General features: G+C 43.7%; 1 protein-coding gene across 1 annotated transcript in view; it reads left to right on the plus strand.

Annotated features, from left to right (window-relative positions):
• Positions 1-25,850, plus strand: part of PARG (poly(ADP-ribose) glycohydrolase) — a 911,041-nt gene that overhangs the window by 595,730 nt on the left and 289,461 nt on the right. Inside the window, exon 12 of the mRNA XM_078643350.1 lies at positions 12,011-12,086. Within this exon, the coding sequence (XP_078499476.1) occupies positions 12,011-12,086 (76 nt within the window). The remainder of the gene's footprint in view (positions 1-12,010; positions 12,087-25,850) is intronic.

Raw genomic sequence — 25,850 nt, forward strand, 5'->3', positions numbered from 1 at the left:
CCCACAGAAGACTCTGCAGGATTTCATGCACTCATTGAACGGGCAGCTGCTAATCATGATGTGAACATGCATGCTGACCCAGTGGAAGAAGATTTCCTGTTTGACACTTTTTCAGTCTCTGAAAGGACAGTCAAGACACTTCCTATGCTCAAAGGTGTCCTTAAGCATGCTGCGGAAATCTTTAAAGAGCCTACTAGGGCGAGGGTGGTCAATCCACACATCGAAAAGAAATACAGACCAGCACCTGCGGACCCTGCATACATTCGGGGGCAGCTGCCACTGGACTCTCTTGTGGTCGCAAATGCCAGAAAAAGGGCCAACTCCCAGACAACGGGTGAAGCTCCTCCCCCAGACAAGGAGTCTAAAGTGCTTGAGGCAGGGGGCAAAAGGGTAGCTGCACAGGCTGCCAATTTCTGGCGTATTGCAAATACACAGGCGCTATTGGCACGTTATGATAGGGCGCATTATGACACCCTAGAACAAGTTTTACAACACCTGCCTCCGCAGTTTCAAGAGGGTACAAAACTGCTTATAGAAGAGGGAAAACTCATCTCCAACGCAGCCATAAAGTGTGCACTTGATGCCGCAGACACAGCAGCTAGGGCTATTAACACTAGCGTCATGCTGAGACGACAAGCGTGGCTACGCATATCAGGGTTTAAACCAGACATTCAAACGACCATACTCAACCAGCCCGTCAATCCTGATAGACTGTTTGGTCCTGATGTTGACACCACCCTCGAAAAGATTAAGAAAGACAACGAAACGGCTAAGTCTATGGGGGCCCTTCAGTCACAACAGTTCCGGGGCAACACTTTTCGTCGCTCAGGTACACGTGGTGTCACCCGAGGACAGATGGGTCAACAATCGCAGTTCACTAGAGGTGGAGCACAGTCCTCGTACCCCAAACAGAATAAAGGGGGTTATCGCGGAAACAGCACCAGAGGACGTGGCAGAGGAAACAACAACTCCCGTTCCTCTGCCCCAAACAAACAGTGACTCTCTGTCACTGCCCCCCGACCATTTAACACCTGTCGGGGGGAGACTCCAGCAGTTCCTGCCAGTCTGGACAAACATCACCACAGACAGGTGGGTACGACAACTTGTCCAGTACGGTTATTGTCTAGAGTTAAAGTCCACTCCACCCAACATTCCACCAAGGCAACGGCCTATGTCCGCAGAGCACTTGCACTTATTGCAGCAAGAGGTAGTAGTGATGCTGCAAAAAGGCGCTATCGAGCTCGTGCCAGTGGAGGAGGAAGGCACAGGGGTATATTCCCTGTACTTCCTTATTCCAAAGAAGGACGGATCTCTCAGACCCATTCTAGATCTGCGTCCCCTCAACCTGTATATACTGTCAGAACATTTCCATATGCTCACACTGCAACAGATTCTTCCCTTGTTAAACCAAGGGGACTTCTTAGCAACCTTAGACCTCAAGGATGCTTATTTCCACATACCACTACACCCGTCCCACAGAAAATATCTCAGGTTCACTATCCAAGGCAGGCATTATCAGTTCAAAGTCCTACCCTTCGGAGTGACTACCGCCCCGAGAGTGTTTACCAAGTGTCTGGCGACGGTAGCGGCGCACCTCAGGAGGCAGAACATCCATGTCTACCCCTACCTGGACGACTGGCTCGTTCAAGCCAAGTCGGAAAAACAGTGCGCCGCGGACATGTCGACTACCATTCACCTCCTTCACAATCTGGGCTTCTCGCTGAACTACCCAAAGTCGCACCTTCAACCAGCACATGTGCGGCAGTTTCTGGGCGCGACGATAAATACCCTGACAGCCATGGCTCAGCCAAACAAGGTCAGGATAGACAGCATGCTGTCTCTAATCCAAAAGTTCAGACCGCAACACTCGCTTCCAGCGCGAGTATTCATGCAGTTGATTGGCATGATGGCCTCCTGCATCTTCATAGTCCCTCACGCAAGGTTACATATGCGTCCGCTCCAGGAGTGCTTAGCAAATCAGTGGACACAGGCTCAGGGACAATTGACAGACCTAGTGTTGGTTACCAGTCGGGCGTACAACTCTCTGCATTGGTGGAATCCACTAAACCTTTGCAAGGGCCGACTGTTCCAAGAGCCAGTGCCACAGATTACCCTGACAACGGACGCATCTCTCCAGGGATGGGGAGCTCATCTGCTCACTTACACTGTGCAGGGACTATGGACGACGCAGCAACAGAAGATGCACATCCGCTATCTGGAACTGATGGCAATCTTCATGGCGCTCAAGTCCTTCAATGTACATCTGTGCAACAAGGTAGTGTTAGTCCGGACGGACAACATGACAGCGATGTACTACATTCAAAAGCAGGGAGGCACCCACTCGCCGCAGCTGTCTCATCTGGCTCAGAGCATGTGGAAGTGGGCCATTCAGAGGAACATTTTCCTCATGGCAGAACACCTCCCGGGCAAGGACAATCAGATGGCGGATCTGCGCAGCAGATACAGCCATCAGATGCACGAGTGGGAGATACATCCATCAGTACTCCGCCCGTACTTCCAGCAGTGGGGTCATCCGGAGATAGACCTGTTTGCCACAAACGAAAACGCAAAATGCCAACACTTTGCCGCCAGGTTCCCTCACCCACAGTCGCAGGGGAATGCGATATGGATGAACTGGTCAGGCAAATTTGTGTACGCTTTTCCACCAGCACCTCTGATACCGCTAGTGGCAAGAAAACTAAGGCAGCACTCGATGACACTCATCCTAGTAGCTCCAACGTGGGCGCGCCAAGCATGGTACACCACGTTTCTGGAACGCTCGGTGGTTCCGCATCAAAGGTTGCGCCTAACGCCCAGGCTTTTGACGCAGAACCATGGAGACATTCAGCATCCAGATCCGCAACAGCTCAACCTGGCGATCTGGCTCCTGAAGTCCTAGAGTTTGGCTACCTTCACCTACCTCCAGAATGCATGGACATCATCAAGGAGGCAAGGAAGCCAACTACCAGAGCATGCTATGCTGCGAAATGGAAGCGTTTCGTCATTCACTGTACAGCCAATGGCATAAACCCGCTGGATGCATCTATCCCTAACATCATTTGCTATCTGTTACATCTTTACAAGTGCAATCTAGCGTACACTTCCATTCGGATACATCTATCCGCCATAGCAGCTTATCTTCAGAACAGGCAGCATCTCTCTGTCTTCAGAGTGCCTGCCATTAAGGCCTTCCTTGAAGGTCTGAAACGAGTCATTCCCCCAAGAACACCGCCAGCTCCAGTGTGGAACCTCAATGTAGTCCTCACCAGGCTGATGGGACCACCTTTTGAGCCACTACACTCGTGTGAACTCCAGTTCCTAACGTGGAAAGTGGCTTTCCTTATTGCTATCACTTCACTGAGACGTGTCAGTGAGCTGCAAGCGCTCACAATCCAGGAGCCATTCATACAGATTCATCCAAATAGGGTAGTACTACGCACTAACCCCAAATTCCTTCCGAAGGTGGTGTCACAGTTTCATCTCAACCAAACTATTGACTTGCCTGCATTCTTCCAAAACCCACAAACGGTGGCGGAAAGAATGCTCCATACTTTGGACGTTAGGAGGGCGTTGATGTACTATATTGACAGGACACAACACTTTAGGAAAACAAAACCACTTTTTGTTGCCTTCTCACCACAACACAAAGGCAACCCTATTTCCAAAGCAGGAATAGCCAGGTGGATTATTAAGTGCATTCAAATATGTTATCAAAATGCAAAGCGTACTTTAACAATACCCCCAAGAGCGCACTCCACACGCAAATTGGGGGCATCCATGGCTTTCCTGGGGAACATTCCTTTGGAAGACATATGCAGAGCAGCCACGTGGGTTACACCACATACCTTCACAAAACACTACTGTGTTGATGTGCATTCCACGCAGCAAGCTGCTGTAGGACAGGCTGTTCTCAAGACACTTTTTCAGGTTTCTGCAGCTGGCACGGGCAACCGCTGCTAATGGAGGGACTGCTATGTATTCTATGCAAAAGATATGAATTTAGCAGCCCACATGCCTCGAACTGAATATGCTACTTACCAGTATGCATCTGTTCTTGGCATGTAGGGCTGCTAACATTCATATCGCCCACCCTCCTCCCCGGTGCCTGTCGCAGCTGCATACATACTCTTGCATTCAATCATTAGCATGGACATCCTTTACACCTTACACTCCATCTCTGCCACAATGGCTAAAAACAATCTGGGGATGGAGCCGATGCCCATGCGCACTGTAGTCCAGGGGAGGAGCCACCTATCTCAGGATACTTCGAAGACTCTTCCAGGACAACAATGTGCGATCATCCGGACCCAACACTAGGCGGCGATCTAATGCAAAAGATATGAATGTCAGCAGCCCTACATGCCAAGAACAGATGCATACTGGTAAGTAGCATATTCAATATCAAAGCTCTATCGCCACAGAATACCTCCAATGCACTCGCAGGCGGGTGCTCATTGCGGTCGTGGCAATCCGCTTTCAAATTACTGCTCTGTTTCTTCTCAATCTTGAAGAAATACCGCACTCACGAGGGGGGGGAGACTTTCAGCAAAAGACCGTTTATTTAGTGCAAAGCATGTTTATAAAGCTTCATTCAAGAGTGAAGCTTTATAAACATGCTTTGCACAATGAATTTTGAACACTGAGGAAAGCTGTGTGCTGAAACGTTTGTTCTTCCGTTGCACTAAATAAACGGTCTTTTGCTGAAAGTCTCCCACCCCCCCCCCCCCCCCCCCCTCGTGAGTGCGGTATTTCTTCAAGATTGAGAATAAACAGAGCAGTAATATATATATTTCTTTATTTATTTTTATTTTGTTTTATTTTTTTGGGTTGGTGCGTCAGACCTATATATTTATACTAAAGAATAAATGGAGCAGAGTTATCAACTTAGCATAAGTTAACGTGACTTAAGACATATGATCTGATAGAACATGAGGAGTTACAATCTTATAGACAATATTTTTCTGGGTAGAAAGTCATTAAATAAATAAAGGTTCCCCCTGATGTTTGGTTCCTGGCTCCCCTTCAGACATGGATAAGACCTGTTGAACTTCTAGCGTAGAAACAAACACCATTCATTAAGGTACCACCAACCTACCCAGAGGTAACCAGCAAATCAGCTGAGAGAAACCATTTCAGTGACAGATAAGTGACGTTTTCTTTCTCTGGGTCACAAGTCCTCTCAATGTATTGTATAGACCTCAAATTAAATCTATAACCCAGTCTTGCCTTGTACCCCTGACAATATTTTCTCGTGTTACTGTTTGAACAGCCAACGTAGGCATGAGATCCTAAACGTTTCAGCATACAAATAATAGTATATGAAATCTGTATCATTATTGAACACATGGAAGCCAATTTTATGACCAAGTTGCAGATCTCTTGAAACTAGTCCTTCACAGAGATCAAACTGCTTATTTCCATTGTGACAAGCATTGGAGAGTAGATGGCAGAATGCTAGTATGGGGTTAAGACAATGGAAAGACAAGCAGCGTATAGAGAGCGGTCATCTCATAAAATAGCATAATTAAAACATAGGATTGAAAACTATATCTGAGGATCTTGAGAAGAGGGATGGGCATGTCATTCTAAAAGTGTTTGGACAAACGCAGGCAATGATTTATCAGAATTCAAAGGATTTGTAGTTGTCTTCTGGAAAAGGTCTTTCCAACTTGACTGATAGGGTCATCTCATACAAAAATCAAAGGATTGATACACTTCCTCTAAATAAAATAATAACCATACAAGTGTACCACAACTACTCCTTATATTTTTTTATTTAGGAAACTGCTATGCACTTCAGAAATAGACTTCCTAGTTGTGTTTTATTATACCTATTTCTAAAGGTGAAACAAACTACTTTTTTTACCCCCAGGCCTCTGCGATGGCTGTTGCAGAAATTAATTCCAAAATGTAACGGTCTAGCAAAACTAAAAATTGGCCATGTTGAAAAAACTTTAATTTATGATTTAATTCCACAGTCTCCCTATTGACTTAAATCAGAGATTTTGATTATTGAAAGGTATTCCGTCTTGTTTTCCCCTTCTTGCTGGATTCCCTTTTTGTCTTGAAATGTTTGGGAGTGTGACTTTCATTTAGAGGAAAATGGTGAAGAGGAAGTTAGCTGGGAGATAAACCAGAAGAAGAACAAATGTAAAATTCACCTTGTTGTTTTCCAACCATTCCACTGCCACAGTCCCCTCCAACTCCCGCTTAACTGGCAGATGTTTATACGTTTGACTCTTATTCTATTCCTATTTTCGCAGATGTTTCCTTCACTACCTTTGGTGTTGATTCGCCTAAAATAATTTTTTACTATTCATAAACCGGAGTGAAGGAGGACAACCTCCACTATCTGCTTGAATCGATGCACTACCAAATGGGTTTTTTATGGTGGGGGAGAAGCTGAGAGATTAGGTGTTGAGCAGTGGAGATATGTGCGAAGGAATATTATACAGAGAAAATGTGTTTAATTGAATCTTCATTATGCTTTTTACCTTTTAGGTTGAAACGGTATGTTTGGAATACCACAATATGGGGACCGTTTGGGCAGTGGGCTCAAATTGCTAACATGTAATGTTAATTGGTTGGAGAATGGTAAAAGTGGAGCCAATGTACTTCAGTGTGTTAAAGGTGAAGAACCACAAGCATTCATATTACAATAAACTTGTTTCTGATGGATACTTAATGCAGATTCTTCATCTTGTGAATACCCCCAGGTGCCATACTGGTTCAAGAGATTTTTCTCAGTAATTCCATTGCGTAGAAGTTGGCATTGCGCTGCTCCACATCTGATCCCTCCTGCCCTGGAAGTGACATCAAGGATACACAACCAGCTCCAAACATCGTCAGTTCCTTTCTATACGCGCATTGCATTGTGGATCCACAGCTGACTCACTCGATTTTTGTCACTGACAGAAATAATTTCCTCATATTTACTCCAGTGGCAAGGGACATGGCTCTTCCTAAAACGACCGGGTTCAAACCTTGTAAAGATTGTCACAAACAAGGACCACTGATGGTCTTGCACATAGTCTGTCTCTGGTGTCTCAGCTCTATGCTCAACTCGAAGTTTTGTGACATATGTTCTCAGGTGAGTCCGTAGGGCATCTGGAATCACAAGGCCAAAATCTTGTCACTGAGCACTGTCAGAAAACCCAATACCGTTCTAAGTCATGAGTGCATTCTCAGTCCAAAGGCTGCTCCAGAGAGAGATTCTTATCTCACTCCAAATCTTTCATAAAGAAGAAACTTATGAGGTAAAAAACACAGCTCCCTCTCTTGCTGTCAATCTTTTCAAAAGATGTTGTGTGGACTTCAGGATCCCTCACGATCTTGCCGCCCACCGTGGAACAGTCTCCCGTATTAGTCCCAAATCCAGCCTGAGTTTCCAGGGCCATTGGCGGTGGCGCAGCAGATTCAGGCCTTGTTACGGATTTTCAGTACTCTTCCGGATACCTCTGATGCACCTTCTTGCCTCATGAATCCGAGGAGGCATCCAGTCGGTGTACCGCTGGCAGGTCTGTCTTGATGCAGACTGTGCCTCTCAATCCCACTCCGGGGACCATCCCAACTTCAAGCCAAACTCCTACTCGCACTCTTTCCCCAGTGCCAAACACTGCACTGGTTCCCTGTGCACCAACGCCAGCAGCAATACAGCTGGTGGGGGAACTCCTAGTTCTTTAGAACGCGGAAGCGAGTCCATCTCTACCTTGATTGAAATAGCTCCCAGCTCGACTCTTTCAACAGCTACTTTTGACACAGATTTTCTGACCAGGAGCTACATGACAAGGACGGTAGTGATGATGAATTGCAAAACTACAATGATGAGTATATTTTTCTGAACATTTGGGAAGCCATTGGCTGTGACACCTCTACAGACACTGGACTTAATTCTCTACCTGGCCCCACTATGGAAGAATCTGACTCTTTTGCTATGATGATAAGAAGAGCAGCAGAAATTCTCGATCTCCAGCTTTTTTCATTTGAGGTTAACACTAATGTGCTCAATGAGGTCCTGCAGCCAGGGCAGACCTCTTCGGACCACTGCTCCCAATCATTGAAGTCCTCACACGGACACCCTGTTGGGCATCTGGGCAAAGCCAGGAACTTGCCCCCATCAATAGACAAGTAGCCCAATGGTACAGACTAGCGCTAGGGGGGACCCATCTTTTCTCCTGCTGCACCCAACACCATAGAGACTTGTAGTTTAGGCTACCACCAGCTGACTCAATGCAAATGTATTTCCCTCCACCCCAACAGAGTCAAAACGCGTGGAGGCATTTAGGAAACAAACGTTCTCCTCTGCCAGTTTTGCCCTCTGGTCTGTCAGTTCGAGTTGCTTCCTTGAGTGATACTCACATATGTGGGACATTGTAAGCAAGATCTTTCTGCAGTTCTAGGAGACCCTCCTACCTTCCTCCAATTAATTCATTAGGACAGTCAAGTATGTCATCAGCTCAGACCTGGATCATAATCGACTGTCTATGAAGGGCAGTTGATACTAGCGTGTTGCTACAGTGTCACGCATCGATACGATCAATGGGCTTCTCTAGCGATGTAAAACAGTCTCTCATAGACATGGGATTTGAGGGCCTCAGGGGCAAGAACTACACAATGCCCCACCACTGTCACAAAACTGCTTTAGCTTATCCTCCACTGCGCTGTCACATGCTTTGAAGCCTGGATACGTTTTCGCCTCCACAGGTAGCAAAGTAAAACATCAGACAGATGCTTCAAATTGCCAAATGCAGTTATACCCTGTCCTTCCTCTACACCCATTCAGACATACTGACAACTCCACAAATGCTTTCTTAGAACCACTTGTCTACTCTCCGGCAAGAAGTTCACACTTTCTTAGAAGAGTGAGCCATAGAGAGTGTACTGGTTCAGTGAGAGCGGCTCAGCCCTCTTGAATCCTATTAGGACACCACACCAGGTGGCTTATGCAGCCTCTGCACTAGGATCTGAAATCTCTCTGCGGGCTCAGTACCAAGTGAACCTCTCCCATTCCATGCAGCTGTCAGAGGAGACTGCAAAAGATCTGCAGTGGTTACTGCTGGACTTCAATTTGAAATAGCGGCAGACCACTCTCTACCCCGCCTACCACTAATGTGGTGATGGATAAATTGTTGCTGGGTTGGCAAGGCCAACTGGGAGAGGTGTACATCAGAAGACACTGGTCTCCGGTAGAATTCAGTCTCTACATCAACCTGTTGGAGTTGCATGTTATTTGTTAGACACTAAAAGCGTTCCTCCCTTCCATCAAATAGGAATGAGTGCAGGTTCTTACAGACAACATCACCATAATGTGGTACTGGAACAAGCAGAGTGGAGTGAGGTCATGGGCACTGTGCCAAGAGGCTTTACGCCTCTGTAACTAGCTAAATCGTTAGGGCATCCCTCTGGTCATGCAATACCTGGCAGGATCTTTAAATGCCAAGGCAGACAAACTCGGCCAGCATTGCCAAGTGGATCACAAATTGCATGCTACACTGCGAGGATGAACAGGGAGTTTTTCAACAATCTGAAGAGCCCTGTCTAGATCTTTTCACCATCACTGAGACCATGCAGTGCCAAAGCATTTGCATGTTGGACTTCCCGGGGCAATTCTCCTTCGGAGATGCAGTTTAGTTGTACAAGTGCTCGGGGACGCCTGTACGCTTTCCTGCCTCTTCTGCTCCTGCTCAAAGTTGTAAAGAACATGAGGACCGACCAGGCCCAAAGTATTCTAGTGACTCTGGATTAGGCTAGGACAGTATGGTATCCAAAACATTTAACTATAAGCCTCTTTCTTCTGATCCGGTTGCCTCTTTGGGGGTAATATCTTGTTGCAGGGAAGGGTCCTACAACTGAACCTGTGCAACTTATACCCCTAAACCTTGAGATTGAGTGGTGACAGTTCACTGCCTTTGATCTTCCTCCCAAGGTATTAAATATCATTCTTGTAGCCAGGCGACCCTCAAGGAAAAGCACCAATGCGGGATGCTGGAAGAACTTTATTGTTTAGTGTTCTTCTAGGCAAACCCAACCCTTACAAGCCCAATTGTCTGATGTTCTTTTTTTCCTTTTCTCTAATCTAGCAAGGCCTTACTGCGGCAGCAGTTACAGGTTATTTGCCTACCGTATCGGCCTTTCTGCAGTTGCTTGATCAACCATCTTTAATTTGATTTTTGAAAGGGCTAATCCCCACATTCCCACCCAGTTCATTTGTGTGAGGCCCCAATGTGACCTCGGTATGGTTCTTGCATTCTTAATGTGCACTCAATTCGAGTCTTTGCACAGCCACTCTCTGAGATTGCTCATATTGAAAATAGTGTTCTTCAGTGCAGTCACGTCAGCTTGCCACGGTAGTGAGCTGCAATTTCTTGCAGTGCAGCCTTCATACATAACCTTTTTTGCAGACAAATTGTTGCTAAGGACCAAGTCAGCATTCCTTCCAAAGGGTGTTATGCCTTTTCATCTTAGGGCAGAATATAACACTGCCGATCTACTTTGCTCCTCCTCATCTGTCCAAGGAGAAAGAGAGACTTCATCGTCTAGACCCGAAGAGAGCTCTGAAATTCTGTATTGATCACACCAAGGATCAGCAGGTGTGCGATCAGCTCTTTGTGGGTTTCTCTGTGACAAAGAAGAGGAGTACAGGAGCTGAATCTCCTGAAGCATTATTCTTTGCATAAAGATGTGCTATAATCCAGCCAAGAAACAGCCTACGGAAGGCCTGTGGGCTCATTCCACCAGAGCCAAAGCTGCTACTACCGCTCTGGCACGTGGTGGGTCTATTTTGTTTATCTGCAGGCTGTGACGTGGGTGTTAGTTCACAGGTTCATCAATCACTATGGTCTGGCTAGCCATGTCCAGTCCGAGGGGCATTTTCCTATTCGGACCTGCAGGACTTTATGGTTTGAGCCATTCCACAGACCCACCATCGAGGAAGGTACTGGTTCAGTATCTATTCACAAGGAGAGGAACCTGCAATTAAAAGTATTCATCAAAGGAACATGTTATTTGCCTTCCGTAACGCTCCTGCTGGTGGGTACTCTATCTAACCACAGATCTCTCACTGACTCACCCTCCTCCCCGTCCTGCATAAAGGACTCCTCCTTATACATTTTAAAATGATTCCAACTTGAAGAACTACACACTGGCAGAAACTGATTCCTAAAGGCTCTTCGTCCACTGGACGGATATCAGAAATAAACTGACATCGATACGCAGCGGTGGCAGTTATTTTGTGGCCCAGACAATACTTCTGGGCAGGAAAGACCTGACTCAACCGCACAACACCACCTACTGGCTTGCGAGGGAATTGCTGAGAAATATCTCCAGATCCAGTCTGGCACCCGGGGTTATTCACAAGGTGAGGAATCTTCCATTAGGTGGAGTATCCAACAGAAAGAGCATTACTGAAGGTAAGTAACTTGTTCTTTAAGGGCAGAAGATGGAAAATGATTGAAGACAAACTGGGTAGAAAATGCTTTTTTATCGTTTGATGACAAGGTAACCAAAGAAGTGGCTGTTTTGATAGAAAGGAAGCTACCCTTTTCAATCGGATTCTGCCTTAGAGATATTTATGGTCAGTATGAATAATTGGTTGCTCTATGGATGGACAAGACATAGCTTCTGTCTTATATTATTGGCCTAAATTTGGCAACATTTGTTTTCTTTGTCACATAGCACCGGTTCCAGGAAGTACATTTGTTGGAGGTAATAACACACCTGTGGGCAAGATAAAAAATAAGCAGAGAATGGGTAACAAGAAACAGAGCTTTGACCACATCAGAATCAGGCAGTAAAATGCTTCGAGAGAGAGTTTTGTTTTGTTATGTTTACTTTAGATATTGACATTTTGACGAATAACCATTGCGAGAGAGATAGTCTTCACTCCGAGGCAATACTGAATGTAGAAGATAATGTCTTTATTTTTTGTCTGGGTGTTTAATACGTTATTGAGTTGGGTACCAATTTGCATAGTGCCATTTATGTGACACAGTATAATATTGTTTTTTATTAGTTCACAAAAGAAGTTGACAAGAATTCACGTCACCTATGAGGGCACTATTGAAGACAACGGACATGGCATGCTGCAGGTAGGTGTCAAGGAAGTATGCATTTGATTAAGATTTAGTTCTCCAGCATAACTTTTCAGACATGCTGTGTATGTGTTACCTGTCCAAGGTGGGACCAGGATGCACACCATATGGCTACCAAATTTTCTTACACAGTAGTAGGTCTGTCCACAGTGAAAATGACACATTGACTTTGTGGGGTGTAACACTTCTAATTCAGGAATGGCATATTTCATACTGACTTGTTTGTGTATGAAGGTCCTGAATAAAACTGCAACTACAGAACAGGTATGTTTCCCTCGAAGGATAATTATTTCATTGTATGTCATCAGCTAGTTTTTATTTTCTGTTCTCTTCTGATTGAGATGATGCTGTATGTTGCAAAAGCTTTCCTTCCTACTGATCTAGGACATTAAAGATACAATATGCAGATAAGAAGAAAGATGGGTGAAACCGCACAATATTCAGAAGGTGCATTTAATTGATATGAGTTCTTCTTAGTACCAAGTATGGAGTCTAGTAACAGGGTTCATTGTTCATTGTTCAGTTCAGTGCATATAAATGTGTATATATATATATATATATATATATTCAACCCAAAAATGCCCATGCATTCAAGACGCACTCCTCCAGATGGAAGGTTACAACCTTTATTTCTCCTAGGAACAGGGTTACAGCTCCGCTTTATTTGAATGCATGGGCATTTTTGGGTTGAATATATATATATATATATATATATATATATATATATATATATATATATATATATATATTCAGTCAAGTTATAGTTCGGAATTCGCATTTAAAAAACCTTTGAAATTCACTGAATAAACCATAGGTTTTAGGGGTGTTATAGTTAGCTAGACATTTCACTCGTATAAAACCATTGAAATTCCCCCGTTATAGTTAGTTGTACTAACTATAACTTGTGCGCCCACAATCCACTGCTGCTGATGTCACATATTACATCATTCATGACATGGTCAGTGACATCACTGATGACATCTCAAATGACATTATCCAGTGAATGTGGTTTGCTTTAATATTTAAATCCATATTATATATATATATATATAGCAATCTGCCTTGAAGACTGAAAGGATGTATAAGTGTCTGAATGGAGGATTTAGGAGCAATGTGATTGACTGTCTAAGTGACGAATGTAAAGTGTCTCGCTAAATATATGGGATAGTGAATAAACTGTGTTAATACCTCTATCAGTCTATCTCTTGTTGTGTAAACTACTACATAGGTTGGTTACTAGCTATGTGAAAGTCTATAAGACTCAGTGATTATATGAGTGACGTATGGATAACTGTATACTTGTAATAGTGATTTTATAACACACTAAGTATGAGTTACTATCTATATGAATAAATAAAGTGGTGTTTGTGTAAGTGTGTAGCTTAGTAAATGTAAGTATGATCACTTGTTTGCATAAGTGAGTAGGATGTGTGCTGGTGTGTAATGTTGATGTAGGTGTAAAATTATATTTAATAGTGTTCTATTGATCTTTGTTAGCATGTATGAGTGAATCTATAGGTAAGTGTTTAGATGTGTGTGTGTAGATGTAGGAATCACTGAGTGGGTTTTTAGAAACTTGTATTGGTATGGCAATGGTTTCAAATATGGTACTCCATATTTTATAATGTGTTGAAAGGTTATACTAGTGTGTGATCAGATGTCATCAGTGATGTAATTTGTGATGTCATCAGTGAGGTCATCAGTGAGGTCACTGAACATGTCATGAATGATGTAATATGTGACATCATCAGCAGTTGATTGCGGGCTTGAGTTATAGTTGGTACAACTAACTATAACGGGGGAATTTCAATGGTTTTATACGAGTGAAATGTCTAGCTAACTATAACACCCCTAAAACCTATGTTTTTTTCAGTGAATTTTAAAGGTTTTTTTAAATGCTAATTCCTAACTATAACTTGTCTGAAACCTATGGTTTTTTCAGTGAATTTCAAAGGTTTTTTAAATGCTAATTCCTAACTATAACTTGTCTGAAACCTATGGTTTTTTCAGTGAATTTCAAAGGTTTTTAAAATGCTAATTCCTAACTACAACTTGTCTGAAACCTATGGTTTTTTCAGTGAATTTCAAAGGTTTTTTAAATGCTAATTCCTAAGTATAACATGTCTGAAACTTATGGTTTTCCAGTGAATTTCAAAGGTTTTGTAAATGACAATTTTAAGATGTTATTTTTATTTTTTTATACTGATTTTCTACATTTTTTTGAACAATTTATATTTAGATATTTTTTTTTTTAATTACATTATACATTACATTACAAAATAGACTTTCTCAGAATGAATTACTTTAGTTTAAATACTTTGCAAATAGGCAATAGTCGTCTAAGTACAGTAGTTACAGTTGTTATAATGCGCAACACAATTTCACAACAACATTGAGGTCAATGTGAATTTCTAGTTAAATGCAATTAGTTACTTTTTGGATTACTTTTCTAACCACAGGACTGTATCCTAGATTCAGTCCTCGGACATCTCCTGTAAACAGTTGAGTAAAAGCGTTTTGGTTACACTAGTGATTTTTAAGGAATATTATTTTATTTTAAAAGTTGACACTTCGAAACTTTTTCACATAGATTCACCAGTGTTATCCTATGGGAGGAAATTCACTTAGCCAGTAAGTAGTGTTAACGTTACTTTTTCTTACTCAGTGGTGGCTCCTGGATCCAGCACAGGTGCATCTCCTGTAAACAGTTGAAAGAATGCGTTTAAGTCATACAGGCAATTTTTAAGGAATATTTGTAGTTTGTGAAAATAGACACTTGGAAACTTTTCTGCTGAAAACCAGACCATGGATTCCTACGAAGGAAATAAAAGTTACTGGTAAGTACGGTTAGAATTACTTTTACAGGATCAGTACTGGGCTCAAAGAAGCAGCACTGAGGTCACTCCTGATAACAGGTGAGTAAATCGGAATTTGTTGTTCGGCTGATTTTAGGTGAATATTTTAAAGTTCCAAAACTCCACATTTAGAAGAATTTCCAAGTGAAACCACTCAATGTTACCCTTTGGAAGGAAATTCACTTAGCAGGTAAGTAGTGTTATCGTTACTTTTTCTTACTCAGTGGTGTATCCTGGATCCAGCACTGGTGCATCTCCTGTAAACAGTTGGAAGAATGCGTTAAGTCACACAGGCGATTTTCTAGGAATATTTGTAGTTTGTGAAAATAGACACTTAGAAACTTTTCTGGTGAAAACCAGACAATGGATTCCTATGGAAGGAAATACAAGTTACTGTAAGTATGCTTAGAATTACTTTTCAGGGTCAGTGCTGGGCTAAAAGATGCCACACTGGGTTCTCTCCTGATAACAGGTGAGTAAGTCGGAATTCGTAGTTCAGCTGATTTTAGAGGAATATTTGTACAATGGTGAAGGAAGGGGGCGGGGCCTGAGGTGACATGTGTGCAAACACGCACTGTGGCGCGTTTTAAGTTGTGTGATTAAGTGCCCTTGAATCTTGAGGTCCCCTGGGGGCCAACTAGCCCACCAGGTACCTCCATTATGCGCCAGGAGGCTGCGTTGCAGAGAGGTGTTCAGAGGCCACGCCCCTTTTTACAACACTCTGCAACACAGCATCCCCCAGGGCCTCACCCCCAAATTAAAAATGTTAAAAAATATTTACGGGAAGGGGGCCCTGTGGGCAATTCCAGGGACCCCATCCCCGGGGCATGGCCACATTTTTTTGATATTTTTATGGAGGGGGGCTGCATAGCCCCCCTCCTCAGGCCACTTAAGGACCCGGGGACCCCATCCCCCGGACCCGCCGTTCTTTTATTTTTTTGAGGGGGGTGCCCCGGGGGCCCCATCCCTCGGGGCTGGGGGGGTCCCCAATCCCACCATGGTCCCGCCGGCTCCCCTCCTCCTGCGGGAGCCGGCATTGCTTTTCCATATGGGGAGCAGCTAACATGCTGCTCCCCATATGGAAAAGCAATCTGCTTTGCTTGATTAAAGCGAGAGCAGGTTTCCCTGCTCTCGCTTCAATGAAGCAAAGCAGTTTGCAATGGCAGGGTGGGAGCCGCGAGGTGCCCACCCTGCCATTGCAAACAGCAGAGTCCCGGGGTGGGCACCCCGGGTCACTGCAGGAGCCGGCCCTGGGGAGTGGCGGTCCCCAGAGCCTGTACAAGACTCCAGGAGGGGGCCGCGTGGCCCCCCTCCCACATTTGTTTGAAGCCCCGGGGTGGCGGTCCCCAGGGCTGGGGGCCTCCGAGACCCCCAACACCCAATTTTTTGTAGCCCCGGGGGGGTGGCGGTCCCCGGGGCTGGGGGGACCTGAGAGCCCCACCCACATTGAATAAGCCCCGGGGGTGGCGGTCCCCGGTGCTGGGGGGCCTGAGAGCCCCCCCCACCCAAATTGAATAAGCCCCGGGGGTGGCGGTCCCCGTGGCTGGGGGACCTGAGAGCCCCCCCACCCACAATGAAGAAGCCCAGGGAGGTGGCGGTCCCCGGGGCTGGGGGGACCGGAGAACCCCCCCCACCCACATTGAATAAGCCGCGGGGGTGGCGGTCCCCGGGGCTGGGGGGGGCCAGAGAGCCCCCACCCAAATTGAATAAGCCCCGGGAGTGGCGGTCCCCGGGGCTGGGGGACCTGAGAACCCCCCATCCACAATGAATAAGCCCCGGGAGGTGGCGGTCCCCGGGGCTGGGGGCCCCTTTGGGCCCCCCATAACAATTAAAACATTGCCCCTGGGATTTTGCCCACCCGGGGGCTAAATAGCAAAGAACCGCGGGAGTCCGTGCTTCGTTTTTTAATTTTTTTATTTCGGCTGAAATTCGCGCTGGGTGCGGGAATCTCACCGATTTTTTTAAAAACAGAATGCTTTGTTTGGCCCTGAGGGTCCTTGTGGGACCCCCTGAGCAGGCCTAGGGCGTCAGGGTGGGTTTACCCTGCCCCCTTTTCGCGTTTTGCGGTGTTTTTTTTGGTTTCTTGTGCCTAGGTTCTACTGAGGCACAAGATGGCTGCCAACACTTCCTGATTTTGACAGTTGTAGGAAAATTAGCATTCAGCTTGTGCACGGCAGGGTGCTTGTAGGCTGCACTTAGGGTACGCGAATAGGTACATGGATCCACCGCGCCCATAGATATATAAATGACTTTAACTGTCATTTTCTCAGTAACTACTGAACGGATTTACACCAAATAAGCAAAAGGAACGAGTCTGACCCAAGGACTACATCTTTGCCAAATTTAGTGTAATTCCGTTCAGGCTGTAGCCGTGGCTAAAGGTCCTATGGGAAATTGCACGGGGAAAACACGTTTTGGGACCCCCCTTTTTTCTCGGCCTCCGCTTGACCAATCACCCCCAAACTTTCAGGAAGGATGAGAACTGGGCTGGCCAAAAGTTTGGAAAATTTCACGCACATTCATCAACCGGCGCCAAAGTTATTCCAAATAGAATGTTGCGGATTTCCTATGGATAATAGGTCCTAACTATAACTACTAAAATATATATATATATTGTATTGTAATTGCATTTATTTAGCGCTTACTACCCCTGACGAGGCGTAAAAACGCTTTTTCGGCAAGTAGCATGCTACTCCGGAACCCATAAAGGCTTAGTGGTGAATTAGTATTGTGAAAATATGAAAGTAATTTCAGGTGTGGATATGTTAGTCAGTTATTTGGATTGATAAGGATAGTGGAAGGATAAAGAAGGGAAAAAGGTTTGCATTTATATAGCGCTTGCTACCCCTGATTGGGTGTTGAAATGCTTTTTCGGTCAGTAGCAGGCTACTTTGGCACCCATATGTGTGTCTATGTGTGTATATAAATGTGTGTGTGTGTGTGTGTGTTTGCGAGTGTGTGTGTGTGTGTGCGAGTGTGTGTGTGTGTGTGCGAGTGTGTGTATATATGTGGGTGTGTGATAATATATGTACCACTGTGCTCCGTATTGAAGGCCGAGTCGTCACTGATAGACGGGGGAGATTCTAACTGCAGATACAAACCCATATTGGGGTTAGAATCAATCTTTGAGGAATCACACAATTAAGCATAGACTCCTTCGTGCCGTGCACCACAGCAGCCATGCAGCAAGTGCATTTTACCACTGAGCGAGGGCTCAGAGCTTGTAATTGTCAGTTTCCTTCTGATAACCAAAGCTCCCACACCTTCAGAAGGGGCACAACCAAATCGAGAATAGATTATATTATGGTGAGCACAGCACACTGGGGATACCTAAATGATTTTAGGCTGGACAATAGAAAGGACCATTACCCTTTATCTCTAACTATGTCTAACTCTATCTAGCCCATACAGCTGGTAATAACGGCATGTTCCCACAATTATCGATCACCAATAATCGAAGATCGGTCAAATGGTCTAAAATTGTCTAGAGAGTTGAGCCCCTTACACATATCTATAATGCCTTTTATGATGTTCTCAATGCCTACAGTGACCAAAGTCCAGACTCTATTCCTATAGTACAGATCCACTGTTGATTAGGCGAGAGATAAAGCCCGTCTTACTAAACCACAAACTGTAGTGTAGCTCCTATCTTCCCAATAGGCTCTGCGCATTGGAATAATACCTACAGCAGTAAAGGCCTAGGCCAGACGTTAACTAGGTCTACTACTGTCGATACTAGACTTAAGTTTTGGGTTTGCCAGCGTAGCTCAGAGTTCGCTAGAAACTTTCTCGAATGTTCAGGAAAGAATTAACTCCCCTGATTAGACAAGAAGGGATTTATTTCTGACAACCATAGAACATGACAACTTTGCTCTCCCCTAATCAAGAGTCAATCTCGAGAGTCGTGTGAGCACAAGGCAATTATTTTACTCAGTCAGTATGTGCATTCTTAGTCTCATCAGATTGTAGAGAAAAGGAAGAGACGGGCGTGTTCAATAAAAAGGTGTTATTTATTGATCAGTCTCTTTTCTCGTACAAGAGAAATGGATCGATATTATTGCAATACTTATAGTTAAGTAAAGTGCATACATTAAAAGCAATAGTATAAAATAATACTGTAAAAACATTGATATGGTTTCTGAGCCATATGATGTTTTAAATGATTAAAATATATTTACATACACATAGACATTTGACTAAACGTACTCAACTGGTGTTTCTAAATACGCCTACCCCGTGTACCTGACCTAAGTCTAATGCGTGGGCGGGAATAGAAAGTTACAGTTTAAGTTAAGTTTGTTTTTGCCAAGTGAATAACTAAAGAATTCTCTGTGAGGGGTTATTCAGTTCTGTACCTGGAATTTAGGATGAATGAGGAATGGTATCTCTTTCTCTGCTCTCGATATTCCAGGCCGCCTGCGAGGGCTGCCCGAAAGCGCCGGTGCTGGGTCTCTCGGCTTGAGATAGCAGCGCGTCTCTCAGCGCGTCAGGAAGGCGGGGCTGCGCCAGCGGGGTCTGCTCTGCTTCTGGGCTTCGGCAAGTATGGCTGCTCCGTCTCGTCACCACGCGTATGTTTGCATAGGGCAAGATCGGCAATATTTATACCTTAAAGGTGCCGAGATTGACGTAAGGATGGACATAGATACGTCAATAAAGATGTCATACGACTTGCTCGTTAGCACATTCTTTACTAAAGTTCTCTGTGAAATCAAAACAATGGCCGCACGGATTTTCCAGGTTGTCATAGGTTTGATTTGTTATGAGAACGTCGTATGCCTTATCAGGGGCTGGAGAAATGTCGTTTGTCTAATTAGATCTCAAGCGTTATAACCTAATCAGATAACACGTTCCTGTGCCGTAGTGTGACTGCGTCAGATAACGGTATCTGCATCATGGGGGCTTGTCTTGCCTCATGGGCTGACTGTTAGTTAACTTGATAGTTAGTTTAACCAGAATAGGGTCAGGAATAGGGGGATTGATTCAGAACCTATAGGAATACACGACACCCACTCCACGCTAACTATGGTCATATTACTAATCTATGCATAGTATAACATAGTACAACATACTATAGAGTATAGTGTATACCTTACCACCCCAAAATACATAAAAGCATTTTGAAATTTTCAAATATACTGAAAAATTGCAGTCATATATATTGTATGCACTTAAGCTATGAATTAAATGCAAAAGTAAACACGCATTTGTATGCATTATTGCTAATTTGGTATTTGAGAAATACACATGAAATGGCTCTTAATATGGCTATACAGAAAGGAAGTCCGAGACCATTTCATCACATAATAAAATATTTATGAACATACCAGCGGGCAACTAAAGTTTATAAAGTATCTAAAAATAGAAATCTTAGTTCTCTACGAATAGTTTCTTACTTTAAGCAGAAGATGAGTGTCCCGAAAATTTTGTAAAAAATAATTTGGGGCTCCTAAAAAATTGCTGTCCGTGAACTGGTGGGAAAAAATTGTTCATGTGACTTTATTTTTAAAGTTGAAGGCCGAATTCAGGGAACGCCGTGTGCGAGCTTGCTCAAAAGTCTCTATTTCTGTTCTGGAGAGAACATCATATCATTAAGGCTTTCGAAAAAACTGTCAACAGCTTCATGGGAAAGTTCCACTAAGTCGGAAATAGGTGTAACCATGCATTCGTGCGCATGATTGTCTCCATTGACATTCTGATTCGCATTGCTGACAGAAGGTCGTACCTGATCGATGCTGCTTTCATCTTGAACTTCACTACTCTTCAATCGTAGTGGTGAAGATTCCACGAATGCCGTCATCAGGATTGGCAGCCTTTGAGGGCAGCACAAAGCGTGAACCTTGGTAGGAACCAACAATGTATCTGCATCCACTGGCGCATCCGATTGTAGCGTCAGACAGGTGTCTAACACGCATTCTTCTCCGCATAGCAGACACCTTAGTACAGGTAAAACACACCTTTGCCACATTGGTCGAAATGATAGAAACCAAGTCATGTTCAGGTCTCTAAGCCGGGAGAGTCCCAGGATTTTTGATATCCGGTCCCGGTATCCAATGGCTAGGATTGTATCTTCCATTGTCGCGAGAGTTTGATCTGTGACATGGGTTGCCATACCGAAAAATAAGGACTAAGAATAGGATTCCTGCAATTAGTCCCAGTATCAGGGGAAGTCCGCCAAAAATCGAATGGACGAAATCTGGAAAAATACCCAGTATGGCTTTGAATGGTGTTAATGCCATCGAAAATACTGTCTTAAATACCTTTGAGACCCCTGTGGTATCAGAAATATTTAAGATTTCGCTCAGGATTTCCGCGAAATGTACGGGGGAATTAGTTGATAATAATGTATGTATCTCTGCAGTCGTCCTTGCGACTTGTAGATCATACGTTTCTTTTGATGACGTGAGCCTTGTAGGCGTCTGAAGAAGCACTGTTTTCATTCTGCTTAAAGTATCTATTCGAATAGAAGTAATTTTCAAATTGGGCCATGCCCTTGCCTCCCTGTCTGGAAAGGAGCTGGGGAACAAAGAACGTCCACAGCACTTGACCTTCGCAGTCGTAGTGACTAGATAAGGAGTCCCGGGCATAAGACTACAACATCTGCGGTCTACAATAAGAATGTAACTCCCATTATAGAGTCTTTGAAAGAATGGTTCTATTTCAGTTGCAGGTGCGCCTTGCTGGTGACATGAAAGGTTGTATGAATTCCCTTCACAGGCTCCATGCAAACTAATTCCGTTACACAGAAGCGTGCCGCTTAGTGACATAGCACAATTGTTGCCACTAAGAAACACTTTCTGTCCTTTATTACTGACACATGCATGTGAATAGGGCAGGTTCCAAGTTGTTTTAAGGTACCCCTTTCCCAATTTCTCGTACATGCCAGCCTGTATATATTTTTGGCAGTATTGAAACCTGAAGGTTGAGATTGGAATATTTATGATTCCGTGGATTATCCATTCACTGACAGGTCGTTCTGACATTGTCATTGGTAATCTTTCTAGTTTTTCAATTCTCAAGATTGTATAATCAGCACCCTTTTGTGCCATACCGATTTGTCTATCAGTAAGGTTAAAGATTTGGAATAGTGACGTTATGTTGATTAAACGCCAAGGCACATAGCCTGAACGCAGATTTTGTAACGTCCAGCCAAGCTGTACAATAGAACGCAATTGTGACTGTCCATGTTGTAATAACAGTAAGTCTTGCGATAATATATCGATTGCTGAAGACACAATGCTGTCCAAGGAAAAAATTCTGGAGGACAGAGTCATTAACCCATTGTCCACTACAGAAAGTGATTTCTCCAAATTGATACGGTCAATTTCCCGTATTCTTTCTGCTGTTTCAATTTGAGTAACCTTCCAGGCCTCATTGTATGCTGCATATACAGAGGCTGCTATGAAACGCTTTTGACGCTGTTTGCGTGGTCCCATTATGAAATCACGCAAGTCAGCACCATCAGTAAGTAAAGTTAGGTGTTGCTTAATTTCAGGCAGTGTGGAAGTTTGTAGCCATTGAAGGCATAATTTGCCCACACTGTAGGTTGTTATTATCCCTGGGTGATGTCTTTGGGGATATCGAGGGTCTGGCCTGGTCATTTTGAACCCCTGTGTTTTATTCAGGAATCTGTCTTGACAGTTATTTGTATCTGTGGGCCAGATCAACCATTGTTTCCAATCAGGATGTGTTCTGTTTTGGTTTAATATATAGTTTACGTCTATCTCTTCATCTGTATCAGAGCTATTGCTAAACATTGTTGGCTTTGGAATAGACGGTTTATTTAAATCTTTGATTTTGGCTAAGCCAAGACAGGTGGTTTGTTGAACAGTGTCATTTAAAAATATCCGTTGTTCTGGGATCATGCAAGCTCTAAACAAAGCTTCTAAACCCTGTACTTGCCATTCTTTTGTACCCCAAACACTTTTCAATTCAACATTTTTGTCCCAATAATCAAATCCAAAAGTATTCATTTTTTCGAAGAATGAATCTGAATATATCAACTTTGTGTTGGTTATCATGGTTTTCATCCCGGTCTTGTTTGACAATTTAAAATAAAATGTTTCAGCATTACTTGTGTTAAAACCTGAAAAATATGAATATTTGTCATAAACGGTTCTTGAGCTCCCTTTTGGAGGTGTAGCACAATGTTCCCATTGATTATAATTTAAAACATTTCTAGGTTGTGCAGATTTATGCAAAAAATGGTTACCATAGTGGTTATAGCAATACATACTGTCATAATTTGTAGAACCTTGCAAATAATCATGTTTGGTAAATTTAGCAGACATTACTAAATCAGACATCATATTATTAATGCTTTCGAAGTCCCAATCATCAGCAAATGAGTTTGGTTTTGCAAAGTCACTCAAGGAGATCTTAATTTGGTGTGGATATTTCAGGATCTCGACCGGACCATAAATTTCATAGTCAGTGTTGTCCCAGGCTACCCCACCAGGTATCGGATTGGCTGTGAAGTTGGCTGAAGAAAGTTCTGAAGAAAGTTCTCTTTTCTCGACGTGTGAAGATGTGTGTGGTTTGAGGACCAAGTTGATGTTCTGACTTGCTGTGTCCATTTTAGCATATTTTCCCTCAATGAAGCGTCCCAAAGTTAATACCATGATGAGCCAAAGTATAAGGATAAATGCACCAAAACCCACCCAAAATTCAATCCATGGAGGAATCAGATATGTTTCTTTCAGTTGGTTCAAAAGTTCCTTAGCTTTGTCTTTAAAGGATTTTGATGATGGCTGTGTCTTTGATTCACTGAGGCTTTCAGAGGAATCATCGAAGTTTATGAAGTAGCCGGATGCAGTTCTGTCAATTGTTCCAATTGGTTCAGGATTTTTGTTTCTTGCATTGTCACTCGGTACTTCATTGTAGATTGGTGTGTCTCTGCTAAATGTTTTTATTTGGGTTTTCAGAGGTCTTAGTTCTATTGCATTGTTGCATAGTCCTTGTTGTTCTTCTGTAGGCGTTTCGAATGTGATGAGCCTCTTTGTTAGGACCTCTGTACTGGTAGCAAACCTTGGTGTTCTGCTACTTATTGGGAGTCCACTTGGCCTACTGTTTGTTATCGGCCACATGTTGTGGTTTTACCAGGTCGATGGATACAACTCGGTTCTCTTTTTTTCCAGCAAGTGGCGGTAGTACAACTGATCTTGTCCCGTTGACAGACAAGACAGGAACTGCTTTTCTGTAAGAAGGCCCAAATTCCTTCTTTACCGCGATCTTCTCCCTGACTAGATCCCCGACTTTTGGAATCCAGACAGGTCTTGCTGGGACAGGTGGTGATTCTTCAGTGGTTGTTGGCTGTTGTTTCAACTGTATGTTGCTCAGGTCTTTTCTTGTTTTGTTTAAGTCCTGCAAAATAGCCAAACGGTCTTTGACATCAAAGCTTTTTACTTTAACCACTGAAGTCTGACTGTCGAGGTCAGAGATAATCATTCTAGTTCCAAATAATAATTCGTACGGACTGAATCCCTTCAGAGAATTTCTTGGCAAGTTATTTAGACTACGTTGGACACTTATTAGATGTTTGACCCACCCAGCTCCCGAACCTAATATCCTTTCTGCTATAGATTGCTTTATGCCTTGGTTTTTTCTTTACACCATCCCGTACCCTCAGGAAGGAAGTGAGAAGATTCCCGCTGGACTGTGCTCATTCGGCCATGTTTCCCCCCAGGCTGGTGGGCTTGAGTGAAAACAATGGTCGAACGTAGCATGCTCTTAGCGTATATGCCATTTAGACTCGCAAATCTTGTATAACAGTCCAGACGTCAGCCGAGTGCTGGTGATCTACATTATAAGTGGAACTAGCCTGTATGTTAATCGCAAGCCCTGCTTTTACTGCTGATATTATCTGCCGTAATACGACGAGGTATCAAACTGTTTCTCTCCCCACTGCGATCTCTATTGCAGTTTGGGCAGCGTTTTACAAACATGGTATGATGTAGGCTCATGCCTGGCCACCAGTACCGTGATTGTAATTCTTCCAGAGAATCTTTTAATTTAAGGTGTCTGAGACCCTCGCCCATGTGTGCGTCTGCGATTAACAAGTTTCTCCTGTCCATGTTTGGAATCACTCTATCCCCCACTCCAGGGATTCGAGCAAAAGGGACGGAGTTTGCATCGATTATGTATGTATAATTGAGTGGATAGTTGATCGGTAACGCTGAGCAGTCGCCTTTTGATGACGTTTTCACCGCCAGCAATGTTTCACCGTCAATGTATTTTAATGTACGCTTTTTTCGAACTACGGGAGCCGAGTTAGTGGCTGCCGCTGCGGCTGTTTCAGCCAATGAATTCCCTACAACGTGAACGCCATCACGTTGATGACTCAGTGAGTGAGTCACGTGAGTCTTTGGTAGTTCTTTTTGTAAAATAGCTATTTGTTCCCAGAGCAGTTTCTGCTTTATTGGTGCATCTGTGTCATCTTTGTAACCGTTTTGAATCCATGTCTGCAAATCGCTGTTATATGATTTGACGCAGTAATATGAATCTGACACTATAAGTGTCGGGAATTCGCGATCCGCATTATCTAGCGCCATTTTCAAAGCTATTATTTCAGTTTGTTGTTCTGAATTAGTTTCTACTGAGTGTGATTTTGTTAATAGAGGTTTTAATTTACCTCCGCGCCACACTTCTTTTGTAATCTCACATGTGGGGTTGTATGCTTGTTCTCCCCAAACGGAGGGTTGAGCATGTCCGTCTGTATAGATTACACAGGCGTAATGTCGTAGAGGCAGAATGTCGATTGGCAGAGGATACGTTTTTTCATATTCTAGATTTTCCATTTCTTCTAGTTCTGGATCAAAGAAGTAGTATACTTTGTCCGTTGTGGTTGAATTTACCCATTGTAACCATTCTGGATCCAATGTTGTTGTTGGTAAATTACACGGTGTTGTTA

The sequence above is a fragment of the Lissotriton helveticus genome, chromosome 5_1 (genome assembly GCF_964261635.1).
Source record: "Lissotriton helveticus chromosome 5_1, aLisHel1.1, whole genome shotgun sequence".
NCBI classification, from domain to species: Eukaryota; Metazoa; Chordata; class Amphibia; order Caudata; family Salamandridae; genus Lissotriton; species Lissotriton helveticus.